General features: G+C 35.4%; 1 protein-coding gene across 1 annotated transcript; it reads left to right on the top strand.

Annotated features, from left to right (window-relative positions):
- Nucleotides 1-6,571: 6,571 nt before the first annotated feature.
- Nucleotides 6,572-12,742, top strand: LOC142345507 (uncharacterized). Its single transcript, XM_075397579.1, has 2 exons — nt 6,572-7,735; nt 12,315-12,742. Exons 1-2 carry the CDS (start codon nt 7,567-7,569, stop codon nt 12,539-12,541), a joined length of 396 nt encoding a protein of 131 aa, XP_075253694.1. The 5' UTR covers nt 6,572-7,566; the 3' UTR covers nt 12,542-12,742.
- Nucleotides 12,743-22,646: the final 9,904 nt, after the last annotated feature.

The raw sequence follows: 22,646 nt of genomic DNA, 5'->3' as shown, positions 1-22,646 counted from the left end.
CCGTCATTGATTCCTATAACACGGATTGGGATTGAAGAATAAGAAATACAATGATAAAAACCGATTGTTGTAGAAAGACATTTTCGGTGCCAACTATTTTGATTGGATTTTGTAGTTATGCATACTGCTGTTTCTTAAGGAGAGGATTTAAGGCTTATCATTGATGCCAAAAGGCAGTAGATATGTTAACTAAGACATAAGAACAAAGTTCAAGTAGCGGGCATCCAAAATTGGGCTTATCCCGTCTTCACTTCGATCACATTTTTTGATACTGATTCCGTTCCTTTCAGGCAACTGTTCTTTAAAAACACTTTCAGCAGAATAAGCGAAGAATGAATTTAACCTAGATAAGCCAAAAATATTTTAAGGAAAATGTTGAACAAGCTGTGAACAAAGCCAAAGCGAATAAAATTTTAAGACAAAAAAACATAACAGGGGAAGTCCTGAAATAATTCCAAGAATTTTCATTAACTAAACAAAAAACTAGACAACGAATGGACTATGAAAGAATTGAAAACACCGTTTAGACAAAAAAATCTGATAAAAAAAGGGAACAAAAACAGTAAAAAGCATGTGAACAGAAAACCACAGGCAAGAAAGCTAAATTTTGTTCAAACAGCGTTTTCTCACTCTACTTTAAAAAATCGAAAAAAAACTTCTCGCCCGAAATCCACTCGCTTTTTCGCTCAACTTCCTGTTTTGTCGTTACCAAAAACATCACTTCAATTTGACTAAAAATCATAAATTGTGTGAACAGATCTTTAAAAAAAGAACATAGCACTACCACAATTCAAATTCTTTGAATTGCAAAAAATAGAACAATAATAGCCAACAAGAAGATGAGGGCGGCTATTACTAAAAGGCAAACGATTTCAGTGAAAAAAAAAACCTGCCAGGAATAGATTTCCCAATTTGAACAGGCTTACAAGTCCGGGTCTAGAGGCTCTTTATATATTAGTGCAGGGCATCGGATAATAGCATCGGACTACATAAAGTTAGAAAAAAGGCGTACCACAGTTCATGATGGGCACTTAAGTTGATTTCAACCGATCAAATAAACAAAGAACGCGGGGGATTTTGCCAGGCGTAACAATTAATCATCAACTAAAAAATTACATCTTTTCCATTTTTAATTTCTTTCAAGATTCTCCCAGTTCTTCACATAAGTTTCAAGTCGCATGCCAGCTCATCAGCTACAAATAGTGCTGATGTTTAAACATCAACATAAAAACAAATAGTTGTTAACTTGCGGCGAAAAACGAGTTTCGACAAAAAATGATTGAAACTTTAAAGCTTAATGGCTATTCAGCAGGTCCCGTCCCGTAATTCACTGTTTAAAATTTTTCATTTAAAATTTTAATATAAGAGGGAAAGTTTTCAGAAGTTTAGACGTTTCTCAACAGAAAGTCTATACAAAATCAAAGACAGATTTAAACTTCCGCCAATCAATCTTTTTTGAACATTCTGAGTTTTTTCCCAAAGTTTTGAATAATTTGAATTTTAATTCATTATAATCAAAATTACACTCAGGAAGCTACAAAATGACTGACTTGTAAAAAGTCAGGTCAAAATGACGGTATCACAATTCATGATAAGCACTTTAATTGGTTTTAATCGAGAAATTAAACAGTAGAAAAAAGACAAAGTAAAATTCGATTCCCGATGAAAAATAATTACACTTGTTTTGAAATTCTAGGTGTTAATTTGATATTTAATTGTTATCTATCTGCTTATCATTCAACCGGTCGTATAATGAACTTCCGACAATTTTAAGCTTAAAAAAAACAAAATTGAAAAATGTATCAAATCTTTTCTTTTTATGTTTTCAAAAAACAATTTCCGTTATTCGAAAACATGCACAAATGCAAAAACGTTTACAATTCTTGAGTTTTTTTCGAGGTTAACAATCATACAACATGGGATTATATTTATAACCTGAACAATTTTCCAAATAAATCCATACCAATTTTGTCCACCCTCTTCTGTTGTTATCTGGCTGTTTAATCTAAAACCACATCTGAAAAAGCAATGTGCATCAGCAAAAACTAAAACAACAAAAAGTTCAGAAAATTTCAAACTGTTATTAATTATTTCGACAATATTAGAAATAAAATTAAGACAATATGAAACAATTATGCACAATTATGAAATTCATTCGAAATGTTTCTAACTCAGTCATTAATAATCCACCACGTTCACGCAAATTGGAGCAAAGGGCTTTATTTCCATTGAGAATAATGTTTACTTTCTTTAGTCAAGGCGATGTTTAAATTTGACATGAGTTTTTAATCTTGAGTTGAAAAAGAGAACAAGGATTTGTTGTTTACACAGCTAATGAACTGTGTAGGTTCTCAAGTCACAATCTTAACTTGAATTTGCCTCTATCGATCGATACTCGCCCAATTGTGTTAATTTACTCCCCAAATTTAAGCATGGGAGGCCCAGTTTGAATTGGACACTTCAACTTTTTATCAATCACTGCTTATAATATATACGCACCAGACACCAAAACACTTCATTAGAGCTTTACAATTTAATACAAATTTCGCAGAAAATTCATCTATCAGCGGACTAAACTAGGCATTTAAAACTGATAGTATACTTCTGCAGTTCAAACAATTATTTTTAGAGAAGCTGCTTGAAAAATACAATGTTCTTCACAGTCTTACTTTGAAACATCTATGATTTCATGCACAGACTCCATTCCACCTTTAAAACTGTCTCAATTTTTCAAATTGATTTTAATTATTGAACTAAACTCACCACTTAATTGCGATGTCGAACTTCGTGAGACGGAGTTGAAAACATTTATTCCTGGTACATAATTACAGAGAAATAATTCAAATAAAACAGATATCTTAAATTTTAAGTTATTCGTCGAGATTTGAAATTTTGCTACCTTTCAGTGCGACATTTATAGGTTTGTCATTTTTGCTTACTTGCCAAAATTAATGCTCAAATCTCCAGAAACTGCTGAAAATGTGCTGTCATCAATTCTTTATGCCACCTAGAGAGAAAAATAATAATCTGCAGAATGTCTAATTCATCCAAACAACAATTAGAACAGTGGTAGAGCGTGATGTACTGTAAACTTCAATTATGGCGAGAAATCCTGATATTGACTTCAACTCCTACCAAAAGTGAGGAAATTCACGCTAAAAACAGATTAACTCATTAAAATAAGTGTAACAATGACGTCATCGGCGTATCTCATAATTGAGTGAATTAACAAAAACAAAATATCGAAGTAAGCGTCACCTCGCTGTTCGCAAGAACGAAGTTGACAAGATTGTTCAATATCAGGACAACCCGGGTAACCCATTATACAATTTTCTTTGATTTCTTACTAGTTCCAGGGTCATATATGGTTCTTAGTAATCATGCTAGGTTATAGATGATTTGTAGGATTCCATAGTAGTCATACAAGATGTACGATTTCATGTAAATCATACAAGAATCATGCATTTTTTTAAACCGAAAAATCAAATACTCTCCATATTTGGTAGAAGTTGAAAAACAAAAAATGCATATTTCTTTATAGTTTTTATAGGTATAAACTGTCGCCATATAATATTAAGACCTTAGTTATGTAGAGACTTTAGAAAAGACTTTAGGAAAAAGATGTATGATTTCTGTGGTTTCAGAGTAGGGTCGTACTCAGAAATTGAGCATGAACAGTATCAAATCATATACGTATACAATCAAATCCTTGTATGAAATCGGAAAAAATTCTACAAGCGAAGTCCTGAATAAGAATTAAAAGTGAAGATTTTGAAAAAAAAAACGCTGAAGCCCGTCAGACCAAATAGAGTCTAAACACCAAATAAAGAAACATAGCTGGTAGATTAACCAGTTGGGTAAATAGCCGCAAAAGCTTCGTAGATCTGTAGTTTCAAAATGATAGTAAAAGAAACAGACAAAAGAAAATTTATTTTATTAAAAGCTGATGCTATATTTTGATTAAGTGTCTGCTTAACTTATTGGTGCTTCTGACAGCTCCTCATAAAGATCATTCAATTAGAGTGACACACACCCATTTGACCCTATCTCAATTGAAGTACAGAAAAGTCAATTTCAGAGGGAGGAAGTCATTTTTGAGAGTAAGGTAAGTCAAGAGTGATCAAAAAATTAATCACGCGACTGAACAAACACTCTCCACTAAAAGTGACGTCACGCACGCAATTCAGTTGGAATTGCATGAACGAATGAACAAAAAGCAGATTTGAAGTGATTTTGACGTCATTTGGTCCTAAAAAAATCTTGTTGACGAAACTCAGCTACCGCTTTGCGGCTATTAAAAAAGTTAAAAAGAAAAAAAATAAGACAGCAGTTATACAACAAAACATAGGATAGAAATCCCCGTCAGCTACTGAAAGCAAAACAAAAAAAGGAAAAACATATACCGGGAGAGAAGACGAGGAAAATAAAAACACAATAACCTATGGTTAGGACCAACATAAAGACAGCATATAATTGTATTGCTTTACTGTCCCCATGGAGAGTATATTGATAAATCTTGCTCTCGCTCTATGAGAGGGGACATTATCCTAGAGATCATTGCCTCGCCAAATGAGCGGAAGATCAAGAAAACAAAAAGTCATAAAAACAACAGCAAATGTTTAACGTCAAAAAAGTTAGAAAGAGGACGAGAGGGTTAGAGAAATTAAGTGAAAACAATCAGCTTCAGATTGTCAGCCTGATTTTGATTGGGTAAACAAAATGTTGAAAAAAGCGTAATATACAATTTACTCGTTCAAGTATTCAAAGAAACACCTAAATTGAACTATTTTTTGTTCAGCGTCTGATGAGAAATTAAAAGCTAGCTAACAAAATTTCCAGAAGCTGACAGAGAAACATCTTTTTATAATTATTGAAGAAATTGCAAAATTGACTAATTATTAGTTCATAGTTTTTTTGTTCATGTGAATGTTTCCAAAATGAACTTCCTGATTAAAACTTCTCGGCCCATAATCTGTTGAAATGTGGATTTAAACTGGCGGAAAAAAATTTCAATTAAGTTGCAAAAATGACTTCATCAAGTAAAAAACAAATCTAGTGTAAAACTCTTGAGATTTAGTAGAGAGATTCAATGTCCATGATCAACGAGACAAATGAAGATACAAATATTTTTGAGCAGCGTTATCTATTAGGCGAATATCTATAATGAGATCATTATCACTTTCCTGAGTTGGATCATACTAGAACAACAGCAGAAAAAAAGGAAAATATTTTCCTATTTTTGTTTGTTTGTACTTAAACTACTCGGAAAATTACACTGAGCGTGACTCGATAATTGAAATATCGAGGGAACTCTAGAACGGCAATTATTATAGATTAGCTAGACCAAACTGAACCTTAATATAATGGCTACCAGTACTACTAGGCAATTTTGTTAATTAAAATCAGTTACACTGCAAAGTGGACTTAGCCAGCGTATGGAAGAAGAAATATTAATATGTGCATTCAAATTGAGACAACTTTTTAATGAGAAGTTTCAAATTAGTCCCAAAAATTGATATGGTCAGATTAAGTCAAAAATTCCTCGATTGTTCGTAACCAACGTCTTTAACGGCTGAGAGAAAATTTCCCCCACCATTGTTACGCTTTTAAAATAAACTCGCTTTGCCGTAATTAAAAACCAAAGTAAATTGTTTAAATATTGCTCCACTCCAACAGACGAACTAAAAATTTAAAAGTGAAAAATGAAAATATTGTTTTCATTTTTACAAGCAGCTACGGATGTAGTGGTTCTCTACATGTTTCTAACTACTCGTGCTCTTATCAGCATTGCAATTCATATTTAACTTCTGTTCATAAAACTTTCGCGTAAATTGCCCGAAAAACAATTAAATACGGGATAGGTCTACACATTTAATCATTCAAATAAAAAATTTACGATTAATCTTTTAAGTTACCTCTATGCAAATTTTATCACTATTTTCTATTACACAAAATTTTTAACTATTAAATGTAAAAATATTGAAGAAAAACATACACGAAGCAGATGAAATTCTTAAACCAGTTTCACTAACTAGTCTGGATAAAAAAATTGATTCCGAAATAGACCACGATTTTGCTACTTCTCTTTTTACACGCCTACGCAAGATCTCTGCACCGACAGCTCATTTCCAGCACTATAATTATGGAAGCATGGCTAATCCTTATGGACATACGAATCACAAATGAAGTACCACCAAATTAACAAGTTGAAAATTATCAAAAATGTAAGCTTGACTTTCCGAGTTGCCCCAACCCCATAATAGGGAAATGAATGCAAGCGTGCAAATTGAACACAAGTCCGGCTTTATTGTGAGGCGCGGGGGGTGTTTTAGGCGAACATAACATTGCATGTAGGCAGGTTGGCATGAGAGTGTGTGTGTGTGTGTGGGGGGGGGGGGGGTGAGATAAAGTGGTCACCAGGTATAACGAGCAGCAAGGTAGGAGAGAACAAAGCGAGAAAATAATCACAAATTTAATTCAAATGAGATTGTGAAAATGATTACTGTGTGCGTCTCAGCATAGCCACTCCGTTAATCTTTCAATTCCAAAATCACATCTCAATTCTCACCTTTGCTTCACAAATCGCAAATAAGTTATAAATTATAACCAAATTGTCATTACAAGCTCACACTTTATCGCAACATTAGCCAATAGGCACTTTTAGTCCAAGAGAAAAGTTTAGAAAGAATAATTTTTGCAGCTTTCTGGGAGGAACGATAATCGTGGGTGCAGCGGTCTGGTATATTTGGGGGTGAAAATTGGGGCAATAATACATCCGATTTTGTCAGGGGTAAAATTCGATCACCCACTTAGGCGCAAGAGAACCCAAAAAAGTCCAAAAAAGGGGGCTAAGGGTATTATTAAATCGTCAGTCCAATTTCACACCTCGACTTAATTTGTTCCCATCTCATCAGGATAATCTCAGAGCTCAAAAAGAAAATCCCGAGCCAATTTCCACTTAAAAGACAGCTTTAATCTCATAAATCTTACCAACACATTACTACTGCTGCATTTATAATTGCTCGTTTCGAATTACATCACATCTCGCTCTCAATTTTAGAAGATCCTCTTGCTTCTTCTTCTTCTTTTCTGTTTCTTTACAATTGTATCCCGAATAGGGCAATTACCGGTTGGGTGTCCAAGTTTATTTCCTCATCCAGCCTCTATCCACCACCTACTCTTCTCACATTCACTTCCCATCTTCATAATTGAACAAATTTACCTCCCGCTTAAGTTGGATATCTTTGTTCCACTTTTCCCATTTTCATCAAAACTCCCCCTTCCCTTGTTCATATCCTAAACATCATCCAAGTATCAACTGTCAAAAACTTCACTCATCACTCAATCTTTCTCTCATTTGATTAAACGGACATCAGTTCTCTCAGTACTGAGCAATCTTGATTGAATTACTCGCAAAGTCAAAATAATTCATAATTTCTCGCTTAACTTTCACCAATATTTTCTGCAAATTCTCCACACATTTGGTGAAACTTCATTCTGATCAGTTGCTCAGAAAAGTTCCTCAAAAAATTCAAATCTCTCAAAAATTTGTGTGAATAGAAAGGAATGCAGCAAATGAAGAACCAAGGAAACTTGCTCATGGCGGGCTTTCTCCTTCTCTTGGGTTTCGCAATCCTTTTCGGGCAGGGCGCTCGGGCAACCGAGGAAACCTACCCAGTGGATGTGGAAACCAGAGCCATCTATGATTTCGGCCAACCTCTCGGGAATTTGATGGGTTAGTAATCAAGTAAATCTATTCTCTATATTGTGCTTTTGTTGCCAAGACTATAGCGAAGCTATTTGACCCACGTCAGCATAAAATATTTGGGGTTGGATCATAATTAGTTTCTAGAGCAGTATTGAAACCAAAAAGGCATCAAGATTTTAATTTGGTAAAGTTCATTTCGAATAAATACTCCGACTGGAAGACCACTATTAGATCTAAGTGGCTCGTTTTTAATAGAGTAATGCTTTCAATATATTACCAAACATTTGCGCTAAAACCAAATTTTATAATATTCATGTTAATTCTAGCAGCAGATTCAGTTGGAAAAAGTATGACAACTTTATTTTCTGATTCAAATGATTGAATCGCACTACAAAAAATACGTATTTGCTATTCTTAATGTAAAACTTCAATAAATCTTTATCACATTTCGGCAGCGACTAAGAGCCAAGTTCCTTAATATACATTTGTTCTTCTAACATCATTTCATTCAAACTCTCACTATCTCGCATAAGTCAATGTCTGACTTTGATGTTCCTGTGCTTAATTCCCTTCCCAACTATAACATGTCACATAAACGAGCAATTTGTCATCATATTTTGTAACAGCTATCGGCATAAAAACAATTGACAATAGGTGAATCCAATTCGGGAAGCTCACATATCAAAAAGTGCCGGTATGCAAACCCTCAGCTGACTAACACACACGGTTTCAATATATTTGAAATTTAGCAAACAAAACTTGAATTAAATGATAGTTTTGCTCATGTTCACAGAATTTCTTTAAAATTTGTCTTTTGATGTTTGACTTCTTCTGTTGCTACAGAAATGTGTAAATACACACCTTGCGGCAACTTTTCGTTGGAATTATGAGTCATAGAAAAGTTTTAATGTCAAAACTTAGTTTTGCTATAAAAGATATCCCACGATTCGTAATAGAAGGAAAAGTTATATCTTACAAGAAAGTCTATTTTGCAATTTTAAATGATAAACATTTATTCTGCTAAGGTATTAAAACAAGGGCCAATTTTTGGATGAACGTGTGACTGTGAAATATATTTTCTACAGGGAACAAAAAAAACAGAACTATGTACGTTCAATTAGCTCCTACATTAGCACAATCTGGGAAAAACAGCTTAGGATAACAATTCTTCAGGAAAACAGGTGAACTTCAGGTAATCTTTGTCATGAACCTTTTTCTCGCCCTTAATTTATAAGTGAGACTAGACGACTCGGAATCGAAATTGCTTATTCCTGTAATATACAAACTATTGCTTCCAAAATTGAATCGAAAAATCAAAAATTTACCGCTTCTCAGCTTTTAATTAAACGAATTTTTTAGATTTCAATTTTTAGGAGATTTCAATTGGAAAGTCCCCTACACCAGAAACTCTACAAAAAACAGCAAGGAAAATTGGACTTAAGGAAACATATATTGTTATGACGGTAATTGTCGAGCGGAAGGAGAGAGTGTGTGTGAGAGAGAGAGAAAGACGAGCTAAAAATTTCTTGTAAATAAGATAAGCGGTGTCCAGAATTATTAAGTTCAGTTTTTAGGATGAGAAAACTTTTTAGCTGTCCAAAAATATTTCAGGTAGATTGTTATACGTCTTTTTTACCACCGGTTAATTTTTGAAGCAACTTAAGATAGGCTGACATTTTTCAATACTTTTTGGTCTGATTTGCAAAATTCATAGAGAAGCATTGAATTTTGATAACTGAGCTAATTCATCTAATTATATTTTTCATCTAATATAAACACAACGGAAAAAGTGATTCAATTCGCAGATGACACCAGTATTGTCTGTTGTGGAGAGAGAAGTAGCTTACATGGAAAAGTCATGGAAAATTTACAAAAAACAGAAGAATATGTAGAGATGAACAAACTAACTTTGAATACAAACAAAACCGAATTAATATTTTTCTCGCTCGATAATTCTGATTTCGGATCTGTTTTTTTTTTACAAAAACGAAGTTCTGACAACAGAAAAAAGTTGCAGATAACTTGGTATTCAAATTGACAGGAATCTTAGTTTCGATGAGCAGCTGAATAAAATCTTAAAAAAGATGGCTCATGCTATTAGATCAATTTACTTAATAAGACATCTAATTCCCCTGAACGCGCGCATTCTTCTTCTAAAATCACTTGTGCTTTCACACTTATCATTTTCGGCAATCTTTTTTCAAAATTTATCTGCAAAAAACCTAAAACGCCTTAATCGACAGATTAACTGGGGTAAAAAAGTGTGCTTTCTACGCAAAAAAATATGACAAAGCGAGAGATCTGCTAATCCAGACAAAGACCCTACCAGCTGAGCTAATAATAGCAAAAATGTCGCTAATCAAATTTCAATATGATATAGGCGGGCCAAAAAATTGTGAAAGTTTTCACGGGTATCTGAGTCTTCATCAAAATACTCGAACAAAACAATTGAAAATTAGACAAAATGCCAAAACCAGCTATGGAATGAATTCGATCGTTCGTCAATGCGTACAAAAATGGAATAAGTTACCACAGTGGCTTCGGTTGGCAAAAAATGGAAACGTTTTTAAGAAAGCCTTGAATGATTTCTTGCTCTCACAACATGAAAAAATTCCTTTGAATAGTAACGTAGGAGCTTTTAAAAGTTATTTTTATTTTTAGGAAGAAAACAATCGGAAGAAAATTTTATAATGTGATTTAAGAAATTTGTTGACATCACTTTATTTTGTTTGAATGATTTTAATTATTATTTTTGTTTCAAGTATATTTAACCGTATGGTTATAATTTTAATTTACTTGTTGCAAAAAAAAATAATTCAATCAATTTTTGCTGTTATATTTTTTTTCACCGAAAAAAATCAAAACAAAATGCAATCTCTGTTAAAAGCCGTTAAGAAGCACGTCAGCAGAAGCAACCAGTGGAAAAACGAAGGATTTTTGATTGCCTGACCAGCTTTTTAAAAACTTATTCGCCATTTTTGACCTTATCAAACCAATCCGCGTCTGTGGGATAATTTCCAATGAAAGAACAAACAAAAACGCCACTTGTCTACGAGCTAAGCCACTGCTAATCATCTTATGAGCATATCAGATCTTTTCCATTATTTGAATTACATAACACAAAATTTCATTGCTAAAACCACTCAAATCCTATCTAGTAATGATTCAGAAACATAATCTACATTGTTATAAATCATTTGACAATGAGCTCAAAAATAATCACTCTAGTTTTTGCTCTGCTTTTGTTTTAGCATCTGCAACAAATGTTGATTTTGCAATAGCAGAATTGATTAGCAGTTTGCTCAAAGTTCCAACTTGCACTTAGTTGAGCTAATCATGGCCGAATTTTTCCCAGAAATCAGAACAACTGCTTCTTTTCTTAAATGAGAACTTAATTAATCACCTATTCCATACATACACTATAGTACCAAAAAGCTACGTACAGCTCAATTTGTGCTCTTTAAGCGTTACTTTTACTCAAAACATTTGCTTTGCGCTAAATCAAGAACTGCGTGAAATTTTGAAGTTTTAAACGAGATTTCATTCCAATTCTATCCGCTATATTACACAGAAAAGAAGGTTGGGCTGCTTTAATCTTGTACTGTTTGTCACGCGGTTGCCATTCGAAATGTTCATTTTTCAAGGACAAAATCCAAAGCAACTCACCTTATAATCACGATCTAGTAAGCAGCATGCATACAAACGATATCAAAAAGGTAACAAGCTCCAGGCGTCACGAGCGAAAGCCTTGTATTTGAAGAAGTGGAACGAGATTTCTTGAAAAAAAAACAAAAAGTTTGTTCAGATAAACGATCATATATGTTTGGTGTGCAATACAATCAGATGGACGGAAATTGCTTGTTAAGTGTACAAACAAGCTAACCGCTGTTGTTTATTTGAAAATGTTGAAAAATTGCGAAGAAAAAATGCATTTCCTGGACATTATTTTTCATTAAGATAATGCTCCTGTGCATAAATCGAAGATCATCTGCAATTTTTCCAAGAAAACGAGTGGAAGCTACTGGAATGGCCAGAATACTGTCCAGATGTGAATCCTTTTGGAAAATAATGGGCGATTTTAAAGCAACGATTACGAAAACAGAGTTTTTTTTTGGAAAATTCAAAAGAAAAAGTGTATGAAATTTGGAATGAAAACGACGCAGACGTCATGAGAAACCTGTATGAAAACTATGCAAACCGTCTTCTAGACCTTTCCAAGCTAAAGGTGTAGTTTCGAGTTAATAGAGAAGAAATTTGAACTCAAAATGTTATATTATTTGATCTTTGTATTGCTTTTTAAAAAATCGTCAGGTTTACGTAGCTTTTTGGTACCATAGTGTATTTGTAGTAACATATTGTAAAAAATATTTCAGCGATAAATTTGCACGTACTTCACTTCATCAAATTTTATTGTGCTTTGTGGCGATTTTATAAAAATTTGATATATAGAATCTTTTCTTTCTTCCGTCGTGCAGAATTCAACAAAATCAGTTGAATTTTTTGCAGTTTTCTCTTCACAATTGCCACTGATCAACATAATTTACATACGCTAATCTAATTCATATACGCACAGCACACAAAATGTGAAACAAACTTATTATTTAAGGTTCCCCGGATGTCCGACGATTCGGACCCGTCAGTGATGAAGAGGCCAAGAGAATGGGGGGCTACAGCGCCTTCGAGAAGCGAATGGGGGGCTACGGAGGTCTGGGTCTGAAGAAACGAATGGGGGGATACTCCAACTTTGAGAAGCGAATGACTGGATTTGGAGGAATGGCGAAGCGCATGGGAGGATACTCGATCCTGAAGCGAATGGCCGGATACCAGATCTAGGCTGGAACAACAACCTCGACATTAATCGAGAAGCTCAAAATATCAATTAACAGACCTAAATTCTCAACTCAAAATATATCACTCAATCAAATCAAAATGTTACACAAATGTGGAATCATCAAAATATTTGTAATCGTTCTTTCAAAGCAAGTTTGAATTCTCTGATGCAAACAGCAATCTTTCAATTCACCATTTCATTCATTCTTTTCCACATTTCAGGAACAAATTGTTTTAATTATCAAACAAACATCTCTGCTGGTAAAATTTAAAATTTCAAAAGAATGGCACAGATCAAACACAGAAAATCTCAAATAAAAGCTGTATTAGAAAATAAGAGAGTAGAAAGACATATTAATTCTTTAGATATGATAAGAACAAGGATGCCCGGTAATGTGCGTTTGCATATAATGTCCCGACACGACAACCTTCAGCTTCAAAATTTTACTCAAAGTGCCTAGAAGATTAATTTTAGAGGCTAACGAAAAAAGTTGTGATGGTTTCAAAGAAACATCAAGAAACTTAAAAGTTTTATTAAAGTTTCAAAGAACGGAAGTAGAAATTCAATTTCAGTTCATGGAAAAAATGAACAAAAATAGCAAACAGGAAGCTCGTGACAAAAATGTTCTACCATGAAAGATATTAATCACCATTACGAACCTGTAAATGTAAAAAATGAGATTATGAAAAATAACTTTTCCAATTTCAGTACACTTGAGCAGTCAATTTATTTTCAGCACATAGGAACAAAACATGAATAATTCCACAAGTTTACGCTACGTCAGAAAAATCAGTGAGCAACGCAAAAATGGAAACGATTAAAAGCAAAAAGAAAACATTAACCGACTAACGTCGAATGAATTGCTCTCAAACGACAGACGGGGACAATGTAATGTAGCTTAAAAATGTTTTATGGGTTAAGAAAAACTGACCCCATAGGGGTTCGAACCCCGGCCAACCAGGTTGAAAATCTGCCATTTTACCCTCTCCGCTACTATAGCTATGATTTCCTTTCACTCACAATCAGTTATAGCAACAAGCTTTATTTTAGAACAACTTATATCACTTAAAAATTCACGAGCTGAAGTGTAAAAAAGTCACTCAAGAAGTCGAAAAATATGCAAAATTTTGCAAAATAGACACACTTTTACAATAACTGTTCAATTCTCACATTTTCTCGCATGGAAACGTTTTCGCCATGAATTTTAGTTCCAGCCGACGGAACATATTTACTTGTTCAACTAAATTTGCTCATCTCTTAGAGGTGCCGATTCCACCCTGGTAACGTAAAATTATGACTCTGCTCCGAACGACTTTTGGCTTCAGCAACGACTCATTTACTCAAGCTAGATTTCATGTTCCAATTCTCAATATATTCACAAATGTTTGAACACCAGAGCAGTGTTGAAAGAGTCTGGAGAAGCAAAAAACATGAAACTCAAAAAAAGAAAATTGAATGGATTGGATCGCCCAGCTTCCCATTAATCGAAATTGCACGACTAAATGAACCCCTATTCGCAGTGATCGCGACGTCATATTGTCGTTAAAAAATCATGACAATGACAAAAAAGCCAAAAAGCGCGCAATTGCAGCTATTAACAAGGAGAGGTCTTTTTGAGGGCAATATGCACCACGCGTGACCAAAATATGATTCCGAAAAATGAAGTCTCGCGCACTATTCAGCCAAGAAGTCTCATCAATAACAAAAAACGGATTTGAAGTGCACGTGACGTCTCAGGTTGCACAAAAAAACTAATGATGATTTTTTGTAACAAGACCAATAAAAGGCCCGCTTATCCACTAATATGACTGCAAGGAACAATCCAAGGAAGCTATAATAGAAAAATCAGGAAATCTCAATAACGCGAACTGAACCATTTGTTTCTCTTCCTCATCAACGGCAAGTGTTGAAGCATCTGCAATTTTGCGCTGCCCAATTTTCAACCGAGAACTAAGACTTGAAATTTTTCAAAAAGCGGAATATATTTTTTTAAAAAATTTACGACCCAGAAGCTTTTAGTGCACCAAACGCCTTGGTAGCTTTGTTGATTCTGATATTCACTTCATCTGTATTTGACAACGTGTTTAAGCGGCTATTCAGCTGCTTTTCCAGCTGAATTGCAAGATTACCCCAATCTCTAAATGACTTTTCGAAGTCACTTCACGTACTTCAAAACTAATTCTCATCCACGTTTTAACAATTTACTCGCAAAGAGACACTCAGCTGAACTTAACTCATTGAATTAACCCGAGGAAAAATCAGAGCGCCTTCCGAAAACAGGTAGACGGGTTGAATTCTCAAAATCATTAGCTGATTTATTGATGCCTAATTTAAGAGCTGATAATTGTACTCTCAGCTAACGTAATTTTGCTATTTCATCACACACGATTCACATATACGAAATTTACGACCTAACACCGTCTTTCTAGAACCTGACCTTGATTAAATTCTTTGCATTGACTTTTCCCCAAGCCATTAGTTCACTAAATGCTTTGGTAGCTTGGTCTATTGATTTTTTAGAAAAAACAAGACCAATTAAGGGCCCGCTCATCTACTAATAAGCCTGAAACGAACAAACGACGGAAGCTATAATAGAAAAATGAAAAAATCCCTAACGCGAACTGAACCATTTGTTTCTCTTCCTCATCAACGGCAAGTGCCGAAGCATCTGAAATTTTGTGCTGCCCAAATGCTTGTCAACCGCGAACTAGGACTTTAAACTTTTCAAAAAGCGGAATATATTTTTAAAAAAGTTTACGACCCAGAAGCTTTTAGTGCACCAAACGCCTTGGTAGCTTTGTTGATTCTGATATTCACTTCATCTGTACTTGACAACGTGTTTAAGCGGCTATTCGACTGCTTATACAGCTGAATTGCAAGATTACCCCAATCTCTAAATGACTTTTCGAAGTCACTTCACGTACTTCAAAACTAATTCTCATCCACGTTTTAACAATTTACTCGCAAAGAGACACTCAGCTGAACTTAACTCATTGAATTAACCCGAGGAAAAATCAGAGCGCCTTCCGAAAACAGGTAGACGGGTTGAATTCTCAAAATCATTAGCTGATTTTTTGATGCCTAATTTAAGAGCTGATAATTGTACTCTCAGCTAACGTAATTTTGCTATTTCATCGCACACGTTTCACACATACAAAAGCTACGACCAAAAACCTTTTTCTAGAACCTGACCTGGAGTATACTCTTAGTATTTCGACTATTCCAGAAGCCATTAGTGCACGAAACGCTTTGGTAGGTTTGTTTATTCTGATATATTTTAAAAAACAAGACCAATAAATGGCCCGCTCAGCTATTAAAATGACTGAAACGAACAAACGACGGAACCTATAATAGAAAAACTAGGAAACCTCAATAACACGAACTGAACCATTTCAGTGAAATCAGTGAACCATCTCTTCCTCATCAACGGCAAGTGATGATCCATCTGCAATTTTGCGATCCTAAGTGCTTTTCAAACGCGACTTGAATTTTTTCAAAAAGCGGAATATATTTTCTTAAAAGAGTTAATGACGTCTGCATTGATGTCTTCTCTTCACGAGGACCCTCCGGGCCCTATAACATTAGCACAAGATAGGTCTGATTTAGAAGTGCTCCCGAAAACAGGTAGACAGGTTGAAATTACAAGATCAGTAGCTGATTTATTGATACCTTATTTGGATCTGTTGTTTTACGACCCATCAGATACAAATTATGTTGTAACATAGCACGTTACTATGCAAAAAAGCACGTGGGCCTGGGGGCGTAAAATATATAAGCCCAATAAGCTTGGGGGGGCAAAAAAAGATCCCCATATTTGACAACTCATTTGTATCCCTAGCTGCAGCATTTTTGTACTTCATCAGCTACGTCTCACGCGCATACAAAAGCTACGACCCAGAAGCTTTTAGTGCAACAAACGCTATGATAGCTTTGTTTATTCTGATATTCACTTATTTGACAACGTGATCCAGCTGAATTGCATGATGACCCCAATCTCTAATTGAGTTTTCAGAAGTCACTTCATGTACTTCAAAACTAATTCTAATCCATATTAACAACTACTCGCAAAGAGACACTCAGCTGACATTATCTCAATGACTTAACGGGAGGAAAAACCACAAGTGCTTGCGAAAACAGGTTGAACTTTCAAAATCAATAGCTGATTTACTGATGCCTTATTTAAGAGCTGATAATTGTACTCTCAGCTAACGTAATTTTGCTATTTCATCACACACGATTCACATATACGAAATTTACGACCTAACACCGTCTTTCTAGAACCTGACCTTGATTAAATTCTTTGCATTGACTTTTCCCCAAGCCATTAGTTCACTAAATGCTTTGGTAGCTTGGTCTATTGATTTTTTAGAAAAAACGAGACCAATTAAGGGCCCGCTCATCTACTAATAAGCCTGAAACGAACAAACGACGGAAGCTATAATAGAAAAATGAAAAAATCCCTAACGCGAACTGAACCATTTGTTTCTCTTCCTCATCAACGGCAAGTGCCGAAGTATCTGAAATTTTGTGCTGCCCAAATGCTTGTCAACCGCGAACTAGGACTTTAAACTTTTCAAAAAGCGGAATATATTTTTAAAAAAGTTTACGACCCAGAAGCTTTTAGTGCACCAAACGCCTTGGTAGCTTTGTTGATTCTGATATTCACTTCATCTGTATTTGACAACGTGTTTAAGCAGCTATTCGACTGCTTATACAGCTGAATTGCAAGATTACCCCAATCTCTAAATGAGTTTTCGAAGTCATTTCACGTACTTCAATACTAATTCTCAGCCACGTTTTAACAATTTACTCGCACTCAGCTGAACTTATCTCATTGAATTAACCCGAGGAAAAATCAGAAGTGATTTCGAAAACAGGTAGACAGGTTGAATTTTCAAAATCAGTAGCTGATTTATGAATGCCTCAATTCAGAGCTGATAATTGTACTCTCAGCTACCGTAATTTTGGTTTTTCATCACACACTTTTCACACACATACCAAAGCTGCGACCTAACACCCTCTTTCTAGAACCTAACCTTGATTAAACTCTTTGTATTGCGACTTTTCCAGAAGCCATTAGTGCACCAAACGCTTTGGTAGCTTTGTTTATTCTGATATTTTTTAAAAAAAACAAGACCAATAAATGGGCCGCTCATCTACTAACATGACCGAATCTTACAAATAACGGAAGCTATAAAAGAAAACTTAATTTCATTAACGCGAACTGAACCATTTGTTTCTCTTCCTCATCAACGGCAAGTGATGGTGCATCTGCAATTTTGCGATGCCCAAGTGCTTTTCAACCGCGAATTTTTTCAAAAAGCGGAATATACTTTAAAAAATTATGACGTCTGCATTGATGTCTTCTCATCATGCGGACCGCTCCAAGCCCTATAACATTAGCACAAGATAGGTGTGATTTAGAAGTGCTCTCAAAAACAGGTCGACAGGTTGAATTTACAAAATCATTAGCTGATTTATTGATACCTTATTTGGATCTGTTGTTTTACGCCCCCAGCTACAAATTTTGTTGTTATATAGCACGTTACTATGTAAAAAAGCACGTGGGCCTGGGTGCGTAAAAGATATAAGCCCAATAACCTTGGGGGGCAAAACAAAAGATCCCCTTAGTTGTATCCTCAGCTGTAGTTATTTCTACTTCATCAGCCACGTCTCACGCGCATACACAAGCTACGACCCAGCTTTTAGTGCACCAAACGCTTTGTTAGCTTTGTTTATTCTGATATTCACTTATTTGACAACGTGTTCCAGTTGAATTGCATGATGACCCCAATCTCTAATTGAGTTTTCAGAAGTCACTTCATGTACTTCAAAACTAATTCTAATCCATATTAACAATTCCTCGCAAAGAGACACTCGGCTGACATTATCTCATTGACTTAGCGGGAGGGAAAACCAGAAGTGCTTGCGAAAACAAGTTGAACATTCAGAATTAATAGCTGATTTATTGATGCCTTATTTAAGAGCTGATAACTGTACTCTCAGCTACCGTAATTTTGCTATTCATCGCTCACGATTCAAAGACATACCAAATCTACGACCTAACACCGTCTCACTAAAACCTGACCTTGATTAAATTCTTTGTATTGACTTTTCCAGAAGCCATTAATTCACCAAACGCTTTGGTAGCTTTGTTTATTGATTTTTTGACCGATGAATGGCGCGCTCATCTACTAATAAGCCTGAAACGAACAACGACGGAAGCTATAAAAGAACAATTAGGACATCTCAAAAACGTGAACTGAACCATTTGTTTCTCTTCCTCATCAATCTCGAGTGTTGAAGCATCTGCAATTTTGCGCTGCCCAATTGTCATCCGCGAACTAAGACTTGAAATTTTTCAAAAAGCGCAATATATCTAAAATAGTTTGGTACGCTTTGGTAGCTTTGTTTATTCTGATATTCACTTCATCTGTATTTGACAACGTGTTAAAGCGGCTATTCAGCTGATTTTCCAGCTTAATTGCAAGATTACCCCAATCTCATGTACCTTCATCACACTTCACGTACTTCAAAACTAATTCTCATCCACGTTTCAACAATTTACTCGCAAAGAGACACTCAGCTGAACTTATCTCATTCAATTAACCCGAGGAAAAATCAGAAGTGCTTCCGAAAACAGGTAGACAGGTTGAATTTTCAAAATCAGCTGATTTATCGGTGCCTTATTTGAAAGCTGATAATTGTACTCTCCGCTACCGTAATTTTGCTATTTCATCATACATGTTTCACACACATACAACAGCTGCGACCTAACACTCTCTTTGCAGAACCTAACCTTGATTAAACTCTTTGCATTTCGACTTTTCCAGAAGCCATTAGTGCAACAAACGCTTTGGTAGCTTCGTTTATTCTGATATATTTTTTAAAAAAACAAAAGGCCCGCAAATAAATGGCCCGCTCATTTACAATGACTGAAACGAACAAACGACGGAAGCTATAATAAAAAATAAGGAAATCTCAATAACGCGAACTTAACCATTTGTTTCTCTTCGTCATCAACGGCAAGTGATGATGCATCTAAAACTTTGCGATGCCCAAGTGCTTTTCAACCGCGAACTGCGACTTAAATTTTTTCAAAAAGCGGAATATTTTCTTGAAATAGTTTATGACGTCTGCATTGATGTCTTCTCTTCACGCGGACCGCTCTAAGCCCTATCACATTAGCACGAGATAGGTGTGATCTAGAGGTGCTCCCGAAAACAGTTAGACCGGTTGAATTTACAAAATCAGTAGCTGATTTATTGATACCTTATTTGGATCTGTTGTTTTACGCCCCCAGATACAAATTATGTTGTAATATAGCACGTTACTATTTAAAAAAAAGCACGTGGGCCTGGGGGCGTAAAAGATATAAGCCCAATAACCTCGGGGGGGCAAAACAAAAGATCCCCTTATTTGTATCCTCAGCTGCAGTAATTTATACTTTATAAGCTACGTCTCACGCGCATACAAAAGCTACGTCCCAGAAACTTTTAGTGTACCAAACGCTTTGTTAGCTTTGTTTATTCTGATATTCACTTATTTGACAACGTGATCCAGCTGAATTGCATGATGACCCCAATCTCTAATTGAGTTTTCAGAAGTCACTTCATGTACTTCAAAACTAATTCTAATCCATATTAACAACTACTCGCAAAGAGACACTCAGCTGACATTATCTCAATGACTTAACGGGAGGAAAAACCACAAGTGCTTGCGAAAACAGGTTGAACTTTCAAAATCAATAGCTGATTTACTGATGCCTTATTTAAGAGCTGATAATTGTACTCTCAGCTAACGTAATTTTGCTATTCATCGCTCACGATTCAAAGACATACCAAATCTACGACCTAACACCGTCTCACTAAAACCTGACCTTGATTAAATTCTTTGTATTGACTTTTCCAGAAGCCATTAATCCACCAAACGCTTTTACCCCATTTATTGACTAATAAATTGCCCACTCATCTACCAATAAGCCTGAAACGAACAAACGACGGAAGCTATAATAGAACAATTAGGACATCTCAATAACGCGAACTGGACCATTTGTTTCTCTTCCTCATCAACCTTGAGTGTTGAAGCATCTGCAAAATTGCGCTGCCCAATTTTCAACCGAGAACTAAGAATTAAAATTTTTCGAAAAACGGAATTTATCTAAAACAGTTAACGACCCAAAATCCTTTAGTGCACGAACCGCTTTGGTTACTCTCATATTCACTTCATCTGTAGCACTGCAGTCCCATGTCAATAAAGGTAACTGAAGTCTCTGCTGTTGAACCTTAACATTCAATCGGTAACGCAATTCATATCCATTGCCTTGCACCTTCCATGGTTTGGTGAAAGTTTTAAAAAAGCGCTCTATCAAAACGGACTGCTTTATTCAATGACTGCAATTCTGCAATTCGGCAAAGGCAAGATCTGATACATTGTAACTTTTGTCTACCAATCGTTTCCATCTGGAGGTCATTATTTTGTCTATTGGGGTGCCGGACACTGCGTTTGACTTCGTATTGACTTTTCCAGAAGCCATTAATCCACCAAACGCTTTTACCCCATTTATTGACTAATAAATTGCCCACTCATCTACCAATAAGCCTGAAACGAACAAACGACGGAAGCTATAATAGAACAATTAGGACATCTCAATAACGCGAACTGGACCATTTGTTTCTCTTCCTCATCAACCTCGAGTGTTGAAGCATCTGCAATTTTAAGCTGCCCAATTTTCAACCGAGAACCAAGACTTGAAATATTTCAAAAAGCGGAATTTATCTAAAATAGTTTACAACCCAAAAGCTTTTAGTGCTTTAAACGCTTTGGTAGCTTTGATTATTCTGATATTCACTTCATCTGTAGCAGTGCAGCCCCATGTCAATAAGGGTAACTGAAGGTTTAAACGTACTAGATCTCTGCTGTCGAATCTTAACATTCAATCGGTATCGCAAATCATATCCATTGCCTTGCACCTTCCATGGTTTGGTGAAAGTTTTAAAAAAGCGCTCTATCAAAACGGACTGCTTTTTTGAATGACTGCAATTCGGCAAAAGCAAGATCTGCTACATTGTAACTTTTGTCTACTAATCTTTTCCATCTGAAGGTCATTATTTTGTCTATTGGCGTGCCGAATATATTAAGTCACTGCGTTTGCTTTGAAAGGAGCCGCTAATTTCCCCTCAACTGGAACTCTGTTTATCGTATAAGTGTCCTCTCAGACTCTATTAACGCTTGATTGTAGTCTCTTGCAGGTTTCAGTTCAAAAGGACGTTAGACTCAAGCTGTCGAAAGGTGCGCTGAAATGAGATTAGGATAAAGTTTGAGAGCAGTCATTCATACATTTGATTTCAAGGAGCATTATTTGCAGCCAATTATTCACAAATAAAGCCATGGAGACAGGGGATTCGAAAACATTAGAGGTTGTAGCCCAGTTGTACATTCGAGTCTTTAAATTCATTAATTTCTTCCTTCCAACATTCTATGAATAGGTTGCAGTTATTATGCCGATGGAGTAAAATTGTTCCGTCAGTTACCGTAATTTTGCTATTTCATCACCCACGTTTGGCACAAATACAAAAGCTACGACTTAACACTTTTTCTAGACTGACCTTTATTAAATTCTTTGTATTTCGACTTTTCTAAACGCTTTGGTAATTTGTTTATACTGATATATTTCTTTAAAAAACAAGACAAATAAATGGCCCGCTCATCTACTAAAATGACTGAAACGAACAAACGACGGAAGCTATGATAAATAAATTAGGACATCTCAATAACGCGAACTGAACCATTTGTTTCTCTTCCTCATCAACCTTGAGTGTTGAAGCATCTGCAAAATTGCGCTACCCAATTTTCAACCGAGAACTAAGAATTAAAATTTTTCGAAAAACGGAATTTATCTAAAACAGTTAACGACCCAAAATCCTTTAGTGCACGAACCGCTTTGGTTACTCTCATATTCACTTCATCTGTAGCACTGCAGTCCCATGTCAATAAAGGTAACTGAAGTCTCTGCTGTTGAACCTTAACATTCAATCGGTAACGCAATTCATATCCATTGCCTTGCACCTTCCATGGTTTGGTGAAAGTTTTAAAAAAGCGCTCTAT

Source organism: Convolutriloba macropyga, chromosome 9 (genome assembly GCF_964194025.1).
Source record: "Convolutriloba macropyga chromosome 9, txConMacr16.3, whole genome shotgun sequence".
Lineage (NCBI taxonomy): Eukaryota > Metazoa > Xenacoelomorpha > Acoela > Convolutidae > Convolutriloba > Convolutriloba macropyga.
This window is presented reverse-complemented; position numbering and strand designations above follow the sequence as displayed.